Source organism: Dermacentor andersoni, chromosome 4 (genome assembly GCF_023375885.2).
Source record: "Dermacentor andersoni chromosome 4, qqDerAnde1_hic_scaffold, whole genome shotgun sequence".
NCBI classification, from domain to species: domain Eukaryota; kingdom Metazoa; phylum Arthropoda; class Arachnida; order Ixodida; family Ixodidae; genus Dermacentor; species Dermacentor andersoni.
In genome coordinates, this window is record NC_092817.1 from 94,735,595 (window position 1) to 94,752,978 (window position 17,384).

At 48.9% G+C, this 17,384-nt stretch overlaps 1 protein-coding gene across 2 annotated transcripts in view; it reads right to left on the reverse strand.

The window, feature by feature from the left end:
• Nucleotides 1-673: 673 nt before the first annotated feature.
• The window catches only part of LOC126536504 (phosphatidylinositol 4-phosphate 3-kinase C2 domain-containing subunit alpha-like), a 28,509-nt gene continuing 11,798 nt past the window's right edge, over nt 674-17,384 (reverse strand). Inside the window, exons 1-3 of one of the 2 annotated variants that reach the window (XM_050183498.3) lie at nt 16,644-16,935; nt 5,719-5,891; nt 674-4,545 (exon numbers count right to left, since the gene is read on the reverse strand). In XM_050183498.3, the coding sequence (XP_050039455.1) occupies nt 1,162-4,545; nt 5,719-5,891; nt 16,644-16,659 (3,573 nt within the window). In that variant the 5' untranslated portion in view covers nt 16,660-16,935 and the 3' untranslated portion in view covers nt 674-1,161. Of the gene's footprint in view, nt 4,546-5,718; nt 5,892-16,643; nt 16,936-17,384 lie in introns of those variants that run through there. The other variant, XM_050183499.3, reaches the window with a different exon arrangement.

The window sequence follows — 17,384 nt, forward strand, 5'->3', positions numbered from 1 at the left end:
AGTACAGACGTCCAATTGTGAGTATTTGAGCCCTAGTGACCTTAATACTACGTTTTAAAACACGCCGGGTCGCTGGGCGGTGCCAAGGATGATATCTTTCTCCGTTTATGGTCCCTACACACCCCCTCACTCTCTCTCTCTCTGTCGCTCACAACACTGGTGTCGCAGAAGCAGTGTCTCGATCACAGTCGACATAGTGTTCCATGATAGAAATGGCTCGTTCAGGCAATCAACACTTTTTCGCAGATGATAGCGTAACTTCATCATAATAATCCATCATCAACAAAATCGCTGATGATGGCGTAACTTCATACAAAGCCAGCAGTCATGGGCGAGATAACTCTTTTTGTATCGCTGTACATGTATGCACAGTGTATCATATTCCCACCATACTCTATTTCACCAGGTGAATTATCTTCACTTATGGCAGCGGTCAGTCTAGATGTCTTTGTGTTCACGCGTATATATGTGATGATCATCGTGAGCTCACGTCCGCTGAAGGACGAAGGCCTCCCCCACGTATCTCCAATTACTTGTCTTGTGTCAACCAACAGCATCTAATGCTGTTAACATCCTGTTAACATCGTCATATGTACATTTGGAACATTTCAAGCAAAGGTAGCAGTGCCTCACGGTAATGTGTACGATGATTCCGTGTAATGCTGACGTGGCGTAAACAAAACTTTCTTTTACTGCGACATTCTTCTTTTTTTTTTTTTCCGCACAACTGTAAGACCTGACTAGAGCAAACAACTATACACAGTCTTATGTTTTTTTCTTCCATTGCTGAATTCTCTCATTTAGCACCAGCGTGAGAATCAAGAACGAGACCGCCGTTTAACCGGTCTCGATTGCAGCGTAGATTACCGTTGGTCATTTCTGGCTTGCGCCGTGCACATCTGAATAGTCTCTTGACTCCAGCGTTCACTTGCCGCTACTTTACACTATACTTACCCTTTTGACTGTACAGTTCTGTGTTGTACTATACAGGTTCACAACGGACGTACACATCCCCGCACACACGTATGCACCAACCTTGTGTTTGCGCAGCCACACACTCTGCGTTGTATTGTTAGGCGCAGGGAGCTGCTGCCTATACCGCTCACTTGTCCTTACGGTATTCACTACATCGCGTTTTACACAAGCACGCGCGCACCTCGCTCACGTAGCTATCGTGATGGGCACCTTGTCTCTCAGTTCCAGGTCGCGCGGTAGTGGGTGGAAGAAGCTGTACATGAGCCTGTAGTGGGCCACTTCGTCCGGCAGCGCCATGACCGAGTCGAGAAATTCCTGGATGTAGCGCTTGCGCCGCAGCGCCAGTGACTCGTCGCTCTCGGAGCTAAACACCGTGCCCCGCGAGAGCGGGCAGAAGGCGTAATCCGGAAACTTCTTGCTCATCTTGCTGTTCAGCTCGAGGAACTGCTTGTAGGTGCGCACTACCGACTGGGTCGGCGGGAACTCGCGCGTCACCGCGACCACGTACACGTAGTAACGCTCAGGGTGGTAGCGCAGTCGGATCCCTTCGACGCGCAGCTGCACGATGCGCCCTTCGGCGGCGACGCTGAAGTCGCGGGGGTTGAACGACAGTTTCAGTGCACACTCGCCTCGCGTGGCCGCACCGAGCACGGCGAGATTGTGGATGAAGAAGTTGAAGCTGGTCGCCAGGGTCATGACACTTTCGCGGATGCGTTTCTCGAAGTGCCTCGCCGCCTGTTCGTCGGTCGCGTCGAGCGACATGGACCGGTGCAGGTAGGCGAGCGCGTCACGGTCGACGTCGACCATGCCCGAGTACTTCATGATGCTGAAGAGCGCCAGCAGGAGGTTAGAGTTTCGACGAATCACGTTGTAGGCCTCGCAACAGAGACGCACAAAGTGGGCCTCGCCGGCGCTCCGGCGTATGACGTACACCATGTCCGGCGTGAGCGCGACCGGAGCTCGGTCCCTCTTGATTCCTCCCAGCGTCTCGGCGCGTCCCAGCACCTTGGAGAAGTCAATATGCAGCATGTGGCCAGAGGTCGCGAGGAGGATGTTGTCGTTGTGCCGGTCGCCCACACCGAGCACGTACGTGGCCACGCAGCAGCCAGCGCAAGACTTGATGAAGTTGTCTACTGCCGCCTGGTACTGAGCGCGAGACGGGTTGTGCTTCCAGAACCAGTCGGTGATCGTGCGGTGGTTGAAGGCCCCTGTAACACCGGAGTGTGCCGTCTGTATGGCTCGGAGCGTGGAAACGTCGCGGACGGCCTCCACAAAGCCACGATTTTCGCCCGTCGCGATGCATTTAAAAGTCAACATCTTCATATCCATGCCGCTTTCCAGCCACAGCTTGTCCATCAGTCGGATCACGTTAAGCATAAGCATGTCCTGACGTAGGTCGTCGCCCGCCTTGTAGATGACCTCGATCTTCTCTGCTGCCTCTTCGGATGACCTGAAGACGAGCTTGAAGGGCAGGGTCTTTGAGGGAAATATGCAACACGTGTCGATATCGATTGACTCGACACTTATCGCGGGGTCCAGAGGTAACCGCAACTTGAGCGTCTTCAAGGATTCGTTCAGCTTGGACAAGTCTCGGCGCATGGCTTCCTCCTTCTGGCTGTCGCTGGCGTCTTTGATATTACGTGCCGTCTCCGCTAGCATGTCGTCGATTATAACCTGCGTGAGTAAGCTGGCCGAGACCTTCTCCCCGGCGATGAAAAATAGCGCCTTTCGCATGACAAGCGCCCTGTTCCGCATAAGTGGCTCGTTTATCATTCCCGTGAGCCACCAGAATAGCTGGTGGGCGAGCCGGACACTCTGTCGCGCCCTTTGCAATAGGAAGACAGCCAAGAAGGAATCGTCCCACGTTTGGAACCTCAGGGACTCGACCAGCTGAGCCAAGTAGAGAGACAGTTCGTCGCTGCCGACACTTTGCAGGGAGCGCACGGCGTACTTGCGCACCAGGCTGTCGGGGAACGTTGCGGAGAGAAGTGTGAGCGCCTCCTCGGGGCTGAGCGGACACCAAGCTCGCACCAGCATGTACGTCTCGTCGATGTTTGCGGCGTTCCAACAGGCAGGGTGTCGCAGTAAGTGCGGCAACAGGCTCGGAAAGTCGCAGAGGTAATGGCGGTAGTGCCATACCATGTCGCGAATGCTCTGGGGCAGCGGCTGAGAGACGTCGTTCACCGTAAGGTCGAGTAGAGTCCTTTGTATGTCCGCACTGAGACTGTGGAAGGGTTTCTTTATTGCTTCTTGAGGTTCGCGCGATATGGATTTTGAAAGCGCAGCCGGATTTCTGACGTAGGGCAAACTGACGTGCAGGTAACCTTTGTCCCGCTCGCTGGCGCAGGCTGGTCCGCGCGGTGACACCGTCTCGGTCGACCACAGACCCAGGAGGAACTCGCCGCCGTTGAAGTGTTCCCTGTCAGCGAAGACGTTCAGGGCGGTCCATCCGAGTACCTGGCCCACGCCTTCTCGGTGGCCTATTAGAGTCATGTACAGTTTCGTCTCGCGGGGCAGCGATCGGATTGTCGCGGTCTTAAACACCACCCGCTCGTCGAAGTTTACGCACTGGAATAACTTTTGGGTCACGCACACCTTGCGCGTCGTCTGGTGACTGAGCAGGCGTTCGCCGTACGTGAGCGCACAGTCTACTGTGAACGTGTCGTACTCGTTGAGCCACCAATTTTGGAGCTGCGTCGCCATTTCTATCCGGGGTCCGAACAGCTCGTTGCTGTCGACCGCGTAGTCGTAAGTCCTGCGGTACAACCTATCGTCGAGGAAATCTACCGCGAACTCGACGAGACGTCTTTCAGAGTGCATGTCTAGGAACCTCGCCAGCGCCATTTCGATGTCCTCGACGAAACGGCTGACGAGGAACGCCTTTCTCGTGGCGTCCACCGCATCTCTGTTATCGAACACGATCTCACGCAAGAAGTTTATTAGGTTCAATGTCGACCTGTGCACGTCTGCGGTTTCCGTCTCTCCCACCAGCACGCACAGATCCACCACCGCCCTCCTGACCTCGTCAGCAGAAGCCAGGAGGTCCACACCCCCATTCCCCGACGCGGACGTCGGCGATTTTTCGGCGTCGGCGATCAAGCGTTCTGCCGCGTTCTCGAAATTGATAACTCGTTCCCTGACGTCTTCATAGCCGATGCAGATGCTGGAAGACGACTCGCCGCCGCCGCCGACGTCCAAATCACACTCTTCGCAAGTCACCAGCGTCCATGGTCTTTGCACGGAGTCCAGGCTGATCAACGTCAGCCATGCTGTTTTCCCTAGTCGACGGCAGGCGCAGATGTATTCGTAGTCACTAAGAACAGTTTCGTTGGAGAGGTACTCGTCCAGGCCTGTCACCTTAAAGACAAACGAGCCCTTCGAGTCTCCCAGGAAAGGTTTCAGGCTATCCACCAGGTAGCCGACCCGAGTAGCGGCGGGACACGTGAACGACACCGGCTTGTGAAGATCCTCCGCAAATATCTTGAGTTTCACGTCAAACGTTTCATCGGAGTTATTCTGCAACGTCGGGCTGATGAGCAGGCCGGTGTACGGGCTGTCGTCTGGCTCCACCTGGGTGTAAGACACAAGAATGGGTTAATGACAAGCCATGTATTTTAACACCATGAACATATGACGTGAAATGCGTGCGATATTTTTAATACAATTTAATTCTTCAATGCTATGTTGACATTGTAACGCCTTAAAGGGCCTCTCACCAGGTCTGGCCATTTTGAGCTGGCACGCGGATAGCATACAATGCGTGATAACGACCGTGTCTGCAAAGTATTATATCGCTACGCGCCGCGAAAAGATTATTTCAAATGGAACGCCGTTTGCCCTTCTCATCGCGGCCGCCGCGCTCCAAGCGGGAGGCTGACGTACACGTGCTAGTGTATATACCAAGAAATTCTGGCGAACAAATGTGTAATAACTCACGACCATCATGCGCAGTTCTTCTAAGAATCGACTAACCTACGAGCAACGAAAGTGCTGTACAAATATATAACGTCCCGACTTCTGCTCCCTTCTACCAGCATTTCACAAAGATTATTAGATTGTATGGCCTTTAGATTACTTACAGTAAGTCAGCTAGGCAGAAACAAACTGAAAGTAGAGAAAATAAAGACGGACAGACAGAATGCACGCCAGTAAGTAGTACCGTCCCCAATGATACGATAGAGCTTGTTTATAAGAACTAATATTATCAAGAAAAGCTTGCGCACAAAAGCTCGTATGTCAGGTCCGAGGAAGATAGAACACATTATTTTTTTGAAATGCGGAGATTCCTCCCGCCGTGCGCGTGACCGCGCCTACGTTTTCTTAGCTTGTCAAACAAGCCATTATTGCCAAGACAAAAAAAAAATCTCAAAGCCTGATGCCGCCTGAGAGTGCAAGGCATGGAACCTTAAGCTTTTCTCAGCGTTACGAGTACACGTTAAAGAACGACACTTTCCACATAGCTGGTCCCTCATAGTCTCAGTGAACTCTGGTCATGAAACGCAAATTAGTATTTTTCATTTATCATTATTACTTCAGCTTCGTCGCTTTCATTACCACATTGCTCATATTCCCGAGCCGCATCGCGACCCTCCGCAGCACTTTGCGCGACCTCCTTGCGTATCGCAACCACGGAGCGATCGTAATTCATAGCTCGAAAGATGCTACCACCGTTGATTCAGTGCCAGCAACACCGCAGTTACAAACCTTGCGCCATCCGTAATAGCATTCTTCGTGTGAGCTCACCTGCGAAACGAGCTTCTCGAGCTTTTCAAGCAGCTTCCGGCTGTGGTGGTTCGGTCGTTTCCGGATGAGCCGGCCCGGAATGAACCGGAACCGATGCGAAGGAACGGTCGTCACTTCCTGGTGTAGGCTCATGCTGGCGCGAACCCTGGGCACCACCTTGAACCTCCGGCGAGCTGCGCAGTAGACACGAGCACAAGAAAGATTCCACAATGCTGCAATACTTACTCTTACGCGACAGAAAAGCTGCGACACCCAATGTTTCATGTGAATGAATTCTAAGGTTTTACGTGCCAAAACCACTATTTGATTATGAGGCACGCCGTAGTAGGGGACTCCGGATTAATTTTGGCAACCAAGGAATCTTTAACGTGCCCCCAGTGCATGAGACCACGGGCGTTTTTGCATTTCGCCCCTATCGATATGCAGCCGCCCGGGCCGGAATTCAATCCCGCGACCTCGTGCTTAGCAGCGCGACACCATAGCTGCTAAGGCACGGCTGTACTACTGTCCTACTGTCATTTGTGGCCGCCATCTTTGTCGGTTTCCCGTCCGCTCGAGCGACACACAGTCGAACACCTTTATAACGAAGTGCTTAGGGCCTCTGAAATCATTCGTTATACAGGTCCCTTCGTTGTAAAGGTCGCGCACCGCACCGCTCACAATAAAACCGGGGCAGAATTATTCCTTTGTTGTACATGTAATTTTGTTGTATAGAGGTGTTCGTTGCATAGGGGCGCTAGACTGTATACTTTTCCCACAATTTGCCCTCCTCGGCAGCAGGCGGTTCTTGGCATTATTGCGAAATTTACGGTTCGCGTTTCTAAAACGAGGGGAGACGATGACAATAAATCTGTCTCCATTCTACCATGTGAAAGCACAACGAAGCTGGTACGGTCATTAGACAAGCACCACCACCACAAGCGACGTACACAACAGCTTCGCTGTAAAAGCGAAGTGTCAAGGAGGCCCAGCCTTTGTCATGAAAGTCTTCGAGAACCCTACAAATCTCGCGGCATGAGAACAGCCAGAGCCCGTGATCTCGTCGCTGTTATCCCTCCTTTTCAAACCACCGTATTTTATCTTTCTGTTGCGCAGTTGGTTTTAGGTATTTGTTTATTACACTTCGCCCCGTCAGTCAGCTACTCCTTCGCCAAACTTTGTTTCTGTTTTTGTAAAGCGTATGTAAGGTGTTGGCGCCTCGCGGAGGCGTCGTCTACTCTATTCTGACGTGCAATCATGAGAAGAACTTACTGAGAAGAACAAAGTCATGGCGATACAAAAAGCACCCAAGAGCGGCATCTTGCGAGTGGTTCAGAAGTCGTGACACATGTTCCACAAGTTCACAATTCAAGTTCACAAGCTAAAACACAAATCTAGTACACTACGCGTGAAAAATAAAAGAAGGGTAAAAAAAGGTTAGCATAAAGACCACCACAATATGCTATACACTATAATAAAGAACAGACAATGAACATACTCGGATTCATCGGATTCTTTACAAGAACATATCGGGCTATTTTACTATCCTGCATAAGAAGTCATTTGTGTATAGGCTTGTGTAAAGTCCTAATCTAAGCATTAGTGTTTCTATAGCGGGACTGGAGGGATTGCTGTGATTGGGTCAACCCTGGAACTCCGCAATCTTCCAATGTCCTATGATCAGAGTTAAGACTATTTCGCCGACTTCGACCACCCGTGTTATTTCAAAGCGAGCCCGGCATCTTCAGTGGCACTGGTAACAACGTTTGCCGACGACCGGTTGTGCAACTGTGATACATGCTTTGAACTTTGCGGCACTGCGAATAGTTACAGGAACCAAAGGAAGAATGATCGTTCTGTTATATGCTAATCTCCGAAAGATTAACAGTTGAAAAAAAGTTTTCGTCCCGCTCCGGCGTTCCAACGCTGGACCAACGCCTTCCCGAGGTGGCCGCTCCATTGTCTGAGCTAAACCTGCAGGAGGACAGCAGATCACCAGAGCCAGGTCGAATCAATGGACAACTCAAAGCACAGGGATGCGCAATTTGGCAAATCAGATATGCGGAAATTCGCAAGGTTGATTGATGAAACTTCCTCCTCCGTGTGGATTTCCGCAGAACTGATTTGCCACTTCCGTAAGCCTCTTCAGATCTGCTGCTTGGACCTGGACCGTAAGGCATGAACGACACGACATTCCATAACAGGGGACACGTGCGTTTCCGTTCGTAGCTTTCAACCATATATCTTGAGCACGCGACGTGCGGTATCTTGGCGTGCGCGCGGGCCGATGTTCCGAGTGCTTTGCAAAACGCCATAAAACGAGTTTATTGCCCGAGCATGCAGTTAGTGTCGACACGCGTGAATGACCGGAATACGTGTCACGACAGCGAAAAAGCAGGGATGGTTGCTCCGGAGTGGGTCAGAGGAGATACACGTGATACACACGTCATGTGCCGACGTCAGTGATAAGATTAAGCACGGAAAAGAAATATCGTACTATTTCAAGTTTTCAAATGCGCTAGTACTGCGGAACGCAACTTGAGCCTGTTTAAGGTGTCTAATCAAAACTTTCGACATTCGTCAATCTGAGAGAGCCTCCCACAGACACTGACACCTATCTGCATATGTGACACTATACTTGTGTGCTTGTGACTTGTGTTCGTGTGTGCAGTGCGTGTTGATATATTCTTCTAAATTTCTTTTATGTCTTTTTTTTTTCGCCTTAGCGGTGTATTTGAGTAGTCGGCTCTAAAGAAGCGCGGTGTATCCTCTAAATTTTCAACATTTCAAGTTTCGAAGCATAAAAGCTTTATTTTTTTATATTTTGGCGGTTAACGTGTTAAAATCACGATATGCAGTTGTGAGACACGCTATAATGAAGGACCGAACTAATTTTAACCACCTGAGGTTCTTTAACGGGCATCCCATGCACGGTACACGAGCCTTTTAGCATTCCGAGCTCATTGGAATGCCACTGCTGCGACCGGGACCAAACCCGCTGTTACGAGCTCAGCCGCCACTATGCTAAGGCAGTGGGTTCACAATATCTATTCACTCACATCGTCCTGGTTAGCTGCAGCAGTGTGATGAGTTGGGCGAGTAGATTGAACCTCATCGCTAAACCACAGCGTTGTCATCGTTGTTGTTGATCCTTCAAAACATGGCTCCAAGAAGGCTGTATTGTTTTGTTTTAGTCCTTGCTCTGCGGTTCCACACGATGCCGTGTTGCTGTTCAGATGTACAACTCTGGTCTAGCTTTAAACACGGGCCGCCTCATTCAAGCACACGAACGATTTGGGCCACATCCGCTCTTCACGGGTGCACCTCGATGCTCCGTGCTATTACCAACACTATTCAACGTTGTCCTCATGCCCTAACTCTGACATATTCACGAACTACGAGGCTTACGTATATAGAGAGAGGAAAAGCAAAGAGACGAGAGGCAGGGAGGTCAACGAGACGAGCGTCAGGTTTGCCACCCTGCACTGGGTGTAAGGGAAAGGGGGGAATAGAAAGAGGGAAAGAGAAAGTGAGCTCTGCGCGCACACAGCAGGACACACAGTAGCACTACATTCGGTCACTGAGGCTGGTGCTCCTTAAACAACTGCAGTAGCGCCCGAATAGCTTTCTGTGTCACTGACGGATGTGGCCAGGCCTCAATAATTTTTGTTTCATAAAACGTTCTGCTAGAGTCCAGTCGGCTTAGTGCAGTCTGTAAAGATCTTCGCTGATCTTTGACTGGACGTAGAGCAGAGAACACACTATTCGCTCAGGCGGCTTCATTATCACTACCGTGTTCGTCCATAGGGCAAACATCACTCCCAGATATCTCCAACTGCGTGTTTTTCTCAATAGCGCAAGCAGGATAACGACACACGAAAAAACGACAGGGCAAGCGCTTGTCCTGTCGTTTCCTCGTGTGTCGTCGTCTTCCTTGCGCGTTTAAGGCAAGCATGCAATTGTACGGAAAGTTCGTCCAAATTTCAGATCTCCAATAACCCTTGTCTTTCGCAAGTCCAATCAATCCTGCATGCTGAATACTTCCTAGTCTCGTGCATAATCCTACTCTTAATCCTCAGCCGCCCTCAACTGCATTTTTCTTTCACTGGCGGCCATTCTGTTGGTACAATTGAGAAATAGTTATCTAACCTACTCCTTACATGGCCCACCCTAGCCTACTTCTTTCGCTTAATCTCAAGCAATATGTCAGGGACCCATGTTTGCTGTTCCACGCACTGCCGTCTTTCTGTCTACTAAGATTCCGATTATCAAATCCCTTTCAGTTACTTGTTGGTCGGTCATCAGCTTCTTTTCAGGCTACCTTATCCTTGAAAAGGATCGATGTCGCAACCCTATTCTGTATATATATATATATATATATATATATATATATATATATATATATATTGTTATTGGCGCCGCCCTAGATGAGACGAAGCGTTCAGATAAGAAGGCATGGCAAAAGCAGACAATGCGCTCTTTATATATTTGTGATTATGTGGTCATTTCCAAAATTTTCTTCGCGAATATATTCATTGCAGAATATCGCACTGTGTACTGTAACGCTTGAACGAAAGGTGTTCCAGGGACCCTATAACAGCAACCTGTAGATGCTATGAAAGCAGCTCTTCGAGGTATGGCTACTGGTTTCTGCTTCAGTACAATTTGTCCTGAGAACGCCTTCAATAAGAGAACGTAATCGTCGGCGAAATGTCATCATTTCATTTCCAGTTAACTCCATCAGGGCATATTCTGGTTACTAGAAATGGTATTGCTCATTGCCGTTTGCAGCAGGTATCCAGAACTTGTCCTGCACGTTGCGTCCGTTTCACAGATGTACTATCAGTACGTTCTGAATGGGGTGAATTCGACCTGAGCTTATATTCCCCAATTGCCGTGTGCTGTCAATGGCCTATTCCGCAATAATGCATCGTGGGTGCACACGGTCTCTTCTGCACAATGCGCACCCGCAGAGGTCGTAGGGGACATACACATCGTGAATCACTTCGCGCTCTCTCAGCGGTCGCTGTTACATCGCAGATTGTGTTTCGCGATTGATCTTACAAACGACTCTATACGTAGTACATGCACACACACACACGCACACGCGTACCTTGTGTACCACCTAAGATCCCTGATGTGCGCGCCGTCTTATCGAAATTGTTGTGGCGGATGTCGCGGCGAGCGTGCCTGTTTCAACCACAAGCGCCCTTGTCACGCCGCGTATCTGTTGCGAGTATAAGAGAGCCAGTGTTTCACGGATAAGGCGGATCCACGCTTTGATAATATGACTTTTTTTCTCGCACTTGACCTAAATGCTGCAATGTGTGTTTAGTGCTGATGTCAAGCGCTGAACAGAAGGTCACCCAATCGGTCTTTGACTCTGCATGGACCCTAGGATGTCCTCTTTTTGATGCACGTTTCATCACATGTACATTTTTTTTCTGTTATTCATAAAGCTCCATTGACTGAGTGGTCGCTTGAAATGCCCGAAGAAGGCAGTGGAAATTTGGACTTGTTGGTTCATGACCTTCGGGCTGCGTAGCGCAGAGGGAACGACCACGAAAAGGACAGAACGACACATATAAAGCGCAAGCTGTACCAACAAAAGTTTATTTTTTCCAGAGCACAATTTCATAAGCTCGCACAAAGCGACCACGCATGCGCAAATGATTGCCTCTTAAGAAAAACAAGTTCCTTATAGGAAAGGTTAAGAGAAGATGTGCTTCTGCACTCAGGACCTAATCTCAAAATGTTTTCAACCTCGATGATTTCTCTTGTGAGCTTGTCTTGCATGAAGCATACAGCGTTGCTCGCGCTGAACGTTGGTTCACATCCACAGGATTTACAGTGAATAGCGAGCCACCCATCACGTGCAGTTTTTGATATGGTCTCTGTGTTCTGTGAGTCTATCATTAAGGTCCGTCTGCCCGGTATATGTTGTTGGTAGTTTGCGCTTTGTGTGTCGTCCTGTCCTTTTTGTGTTCATTCCCTCTGCGCTGTGTACGACCTGAAGAGCACAAAGAAGGCTCGTGAATGCACCCGCCGTGGTTGCTTAGTGGCTGTGGTGTTGGGCTTATTAGCACGAGGTCGCGGGATCGAATGCCGGCCATGATGGCCGCATTTCAATGGGGGCGAAATGCGAAAACAGCCGTATACTTAGATTTAGGTGCACGTTAAAGAATCCCAGGTGGTCCAAATTTCTGGAGTCCCCCACTACGGCGTGCCTCATAATCAAGTCGTGGTTTTTACACGTAAAACCCCATAATTACTTTTTTCAGGTTCGTGCATGGACCGTGCAATGGGATATTTAGAAACAAGAAGCAGTAATGTCGCACAGCTGCGATTTAAGCAGAAGTCACTAAAGAAACCTTGTCTTCCAGCGGTCACAAAACGGATTTGTTTCATTGAACTGCCTCATCATAAACGAAACCGCAGACTCTCAAACTCAAGAACCCGTTCAGATGAGGTTTAATTATGTGGGAAAAAGTAATAGAAAGCATTACCACAAGAAATTGTCAGTGTCAGTGACTTCGGAACTAAGAGAACCCGTTCCCCGCGAATGAACAGCTGCGCTGCATGGTATTTTCCGTATGTTCGTCTTTTTTTTTTTTTTTTTTTTTTTTTTACAGAGGAGCTGTTAAGGGCTAGTTTCCCCACTATCGTGTCCAGGTGCAGAAAGAAACTATCATATTCAGCAATGGCTCGAGCGTCTTCCACAGCCGGCTCGTTGGCGCCCCTCGGCACTACCGCGCGAACGCGCTCGTGCTACTGCTCCCGCGTTCGCCGTCGTCTTCCACAGCTGTCTCCGTTGCCGTTCGTTTGTTGTTATTGTTATTGCCTATCACGTGTGTGGCTCCTGCCCACGACGGGGGATTGGCCAGGATATGGGTGGATTATTCCAAATTAATATGGAGCATAACTTTGCGAATATCTATGGAATTAGCATTGTATAGCGTAGAATTACCCGTTAAAATAAAATTAGGAAAGTCATATCGAATGAGTAATAATTAATTTAAAAGTACACAAAAAATAGAATTTAGCAGGGAATTCGTTTTGATTTTCTAAGAAATGTTTGGACAGCGAAGCAAGCATCCCTGTGGCTGAATCCCAAAGTGGACGCCCCGAACGAAAGAATAGCAGGTTCTGTTAAGTCCAGGCCAATTCTTCGAAAATGTGTTTCGAACAATCTTTTTCTTGCCGCAGAAAAGCGGCAACACTTCTCTTATGTCGTCGTAATGGGGAGGCCACGTTTACTGAGGTATGAGCCATTGCTTAAGGGGGTATGAGCCATTCATTGTCTTACGTGACGGACAAATTTAATTTTGAAGCAATTCAATTTTGAAGAATCGCAAGCGTCAATGCCACCGAGCAAACCTGAGACGTCTAACGCAAGGGACAATGGCGGACTGCGGGCATAGCGTCACTGACGTCGTGCCCTCCGTCACGGCCGAACGAGTGTGTAACCTTATTAAGAAACACAAAGACGTAACCAATAATTGAGAAAGACTTTAATGAAGTGTCGGGATTTATCCAGTGATAAACACTGGAGCAGCACGTTTCAATATCGCTGGTTAACCATCTGTAATGCTCTGTTAGCCATCTGTTAACCACCTGTAACGATCTATCAGCTTGGGCTGATGTTTTTTTTTTTTTTTAGGGGGGGGGGGACTTAGCTTCGCGCATCAGTTTCAGTATAACAAAACTACAGAAATACTGGGCTTCGGTATAACGTAAACATTACTTTCCCTCCATTGTATCCTGCTTCATATACCGTTCACGACTGGCCGACTTATGTGATAACGAGTTGGGAGTGCTGCATTGGCCACTGTCAAAGCGCGAAAAGGAATAGCATCGGAAAAAAATCTTTATATTATCCAGGCTATATACACTATAGCGTTCGTTACGGATTGACGTTCAAACCTGACAACGTGCGAAACTAAAGTAATACGCGTGTGAAGTGATTTCTTAGAACCAAACTGAATGTTCTGTATAATCGTGATCTCTATCTAATGTCGAAGGGAGTGACGAATGTTTCATTCTTTTAAATATTATAAATAAGGAAAGTCTGGGCTGTGTTGATGCAAATGAAGGGGCCTCACCTATATCCTTTAAAGCCAGTAATGGCATTTACAAGAGGACGGACATGGAAGCAAAATGGGCAGCACGTAAATGAGAAAACTCGAAGGTTACCGCAGCATTTTTGGTTTTGACAATTGCAATTGTAAAACGAAGGAAATTACACGCATTCACGAACGAAATACAGTGGTTTACACACTGTCGTAGGACCTTTCAAATATTGCCAGTAAACAATAAGGAATATATCAATGCCTCGAACCATGGCAGGGTGAATGGCGGTCACATTTCGATGGGACGAAATGCGAAAACAACCGTGTGCGAAAACAACCGTGTACTTAGATTTAGGTGCACGTTAAAGAACCCCAGCTGGTCGAAATTATTCCGGAGTCCCCCACTACTGCATGCCTCATAATCATAAATTGGTTTTGGCAAGTAAACCCCACCCCCCTTTTTTTTACGGCATGGTGGTCACTCCCGCATTTCAGACCCCGATCCACGAGCAAGTTGCTGGACCAGACCTGCCGCACCCATGACACGGGCGGGCCCTTAACAACGTACCAATTGTTATGGACGTGTTCCGGTATATCCATATCTCTGATGCAGATGCCTTGATGGGTCACGAAGCTCAGTGCTTAGTTTCAACGACCGGATAATTCAAAGAGGGGCCCCTGATCACTTAAAGGCCATCTACGACAGCTTGGCTGCCACACCTATTCAGGTGCAAGGCAATAGGTAGTCCTACTGTATAGAAACCCCCTGGAAACCACACAGGAGTTGTCTTTAAAAAAAAAAAAAAAGCTTTCGAGCTTCTTCTTTTTAATAAAAGATTTATCTTTCTCTCTCGAAGTTCGTGTTCGAACAAGAAAAAAGTGACTCGCCATTCCGACCCTGCAACTGTTGAGGGTGGTTGGTAACGCTTTATTGACGGCTCGGATGCTTGTTTTGAGCTTGTACTTTAGTGAAACGTATGCTGGTGTGTGTGTTTTGTGCGTGATTTCAATGAATGTATGCACTGTTCGCATCACTTTGCTGAACGCTTGTAGCCTCTGCCTTACGGGGCTATGAGCCATTGCATTTTTGCTTGCTACGGGGGCATGAACCATTGCTGATGAAGACAGATGTTTGTTTTGAGCTTGCTATTTATTGAAGCGTACGCTGTTCTGTACGTTGTATGCGTGATTCCAATGAATGTATGCACTGCTCGCTTGACTTTGCTGAGTGCGGATAGCCTCTGAATTACGAGGGGGATGAGCCATTGCATTTTTGCTTGTCAAAGGAGGTATGAGCCATTGCTTATAATGATAACTTCTGTTCACGGAAGGACACGAAAAATGCTAACCACCAAGAGACTAACTTCGCTGTAACAAAGAAGAAAAAGAAATCAACTCGTACTCAAAACCTCGAATATAGTCACCAAACTTCTGTAAGACAACTGTCAACGAACAGAAACCGCCAGGTTGTCTGGACATCCGCTGTGCTGAAGTTAAAGCGCTGCTGACATTGAATCTTGCTGGTGGCTCGGGGCAGATCCCCTCGTTTCATTGTGGCGAGTCGCCGAGCAGTTGTTGCCACCAGTTATGCGTGACTTTCCCAGCAATTCGATCGTCGCCGAATTCGTATACCCAATGTCAGTGTCACGTTTGCTGGTCTGCATGCTGCTCCCCACATAGACAAGTCTGTGTCAGAAAAAACATCTTTAGGTGTCAGGTTCGCAGCAAGCCTAGACAAACCACGTTGTTATTAAATGTGACGACGACATCGCATCCACGACGATGTCTATGAGGCACGCCAGCTGCCTCTTTTCACTTTTACTGATATCGCAGTATGAAATGGAACAGAATAAGACTTTTAAAATTATAAAGTAACAAAATACTGGAATGAGCTCATTCACATATTACATCATGCTTGGCGTCGACCAATGACGATATGAAAACAATGCAGCCAAGCCACTGGGGGGAGAGTCGTCAGAACACGCAGAAGAGGTCTTTAATCTCTTGACAAGACCCTTATACGCGCTTGCACTCCATGGCTTCGCCGCGACGCATTTTAGGGAACTACTCGTTAAATACTCACACTCTGTTAACACCCCGCTTAACTCATGCGCATAAATTGCATAATGAGGAAAAAAACAATTGCGCCCAGCTTTCCGTCCTTCTAAAACGTATAATTTCGGGGTTGACTTCACACAGCGTTACATCGCCAAAGAGCGCGCATCTCGCCGAGAACTTGGGAACCGAATTCACAAAGCGTTCCGTTGGTAAATTGCTCTTTGCATATTGTCCAGCCGCCTTCGCTAATGTTGTGTCCGACATCACGATGGGCCACCATCTGCTCTTGCGAACAATTCTAGCGCAAGAACAATTTTTTTTTTCGTGAATACGGACGTGCAGGTATCTCGGAAGGCAATCCGTAAGGTCTGTATTCGTGCATAACTTTTTTTTTTCTGCGGATAAACGTCGCCACTCGTATAGAATTGGGTGTCCTGTTGTAACGACGCGTCCTGCAGACGTGCGCAGTATTCAGGAATCGCGCGCGCTCCGTATACACAGGAAAGAGCCCATCGGAGTCGCTAAACGCTCTTGTCGGTGCTGAAGGGTCCGCAGTATATGCAGCGAGATCAACGACCACGCCAGAGGATTGCGCTGAAGAGCTACGCGAGTGCTCAGCGAACACTCGCCCTTCCATACTCGTCATTGCGCTTTTGCTGGTCGCTCCGAGTTAGTTGATTTAGCACATGCGATACATGCATGGAGCACGCAGTCGGATCAGCTGTTCAAGTGCGCTCCGCGCAGGCAGCTCAGCGATATCCCGCAGCTAATGGGGGCAAATAACCCGGCCCACCTGAAACGAAAGCGCGCGCACCTTACCGTTGCGTCGCGTCATGCTGGCCGTCGCCGTCTTGAATTGACGCGTGGTTCGCTGTCGAACGGTCGAACACTTCTCCTAATGCGCTTAGCAGCACTTAACACTCTGTCGCTATCTCATGCGTCCGGTGGCAAACAATTCACCTTCGCCGTGCGCGCACATACGGATGCCCTATACGCAGTCGTGGTGGTCACCGCTTCGCCGCCTGCAGCCGCCGGCAGAACGGCCGCGCCGATCGGGGAGCCGCGAGCCGACGACAGACAATGCGCGCTGATAAGGAAGCGGTTGCCGTTATCGCGGGTACAGCTTTTCTTACCCCTCTCGGTGATAAAGCTGCGCCGCCGCGTAACTGGTAGACTCGGCTGCGGAAGAAGAGGGAGGCCGGGGAGCCGACAAGGGGGCGGGGTGAAGGGGTTGAAGGGATATTTCATGAACGACGATACCGAACCACCGTATACTGCTTGAACACCCACTGTCGGCTTCCGCTGCTAGTTCCTCGTTGCGTGTCGCGGTGCAGAGGCGCCTGAAGGTTCGCGAGCGGTCGTCAGAGTGTATCAGTCGCCTTAGATGAATTATCCCTGACGGCGGCAGAAGTTGTCTTTTGTTCCGCTTTCGCTTCGCTGTCATTAATAGGAAATGTATGCAGGTAAACGCAGATACCTCGTTACTTAAATCAATTACCATTTCAATTAAAGAAAGTTCGTTTCCTAGGTGCTTTCCTTCGTTGCGGTGTGTTGGCTTTA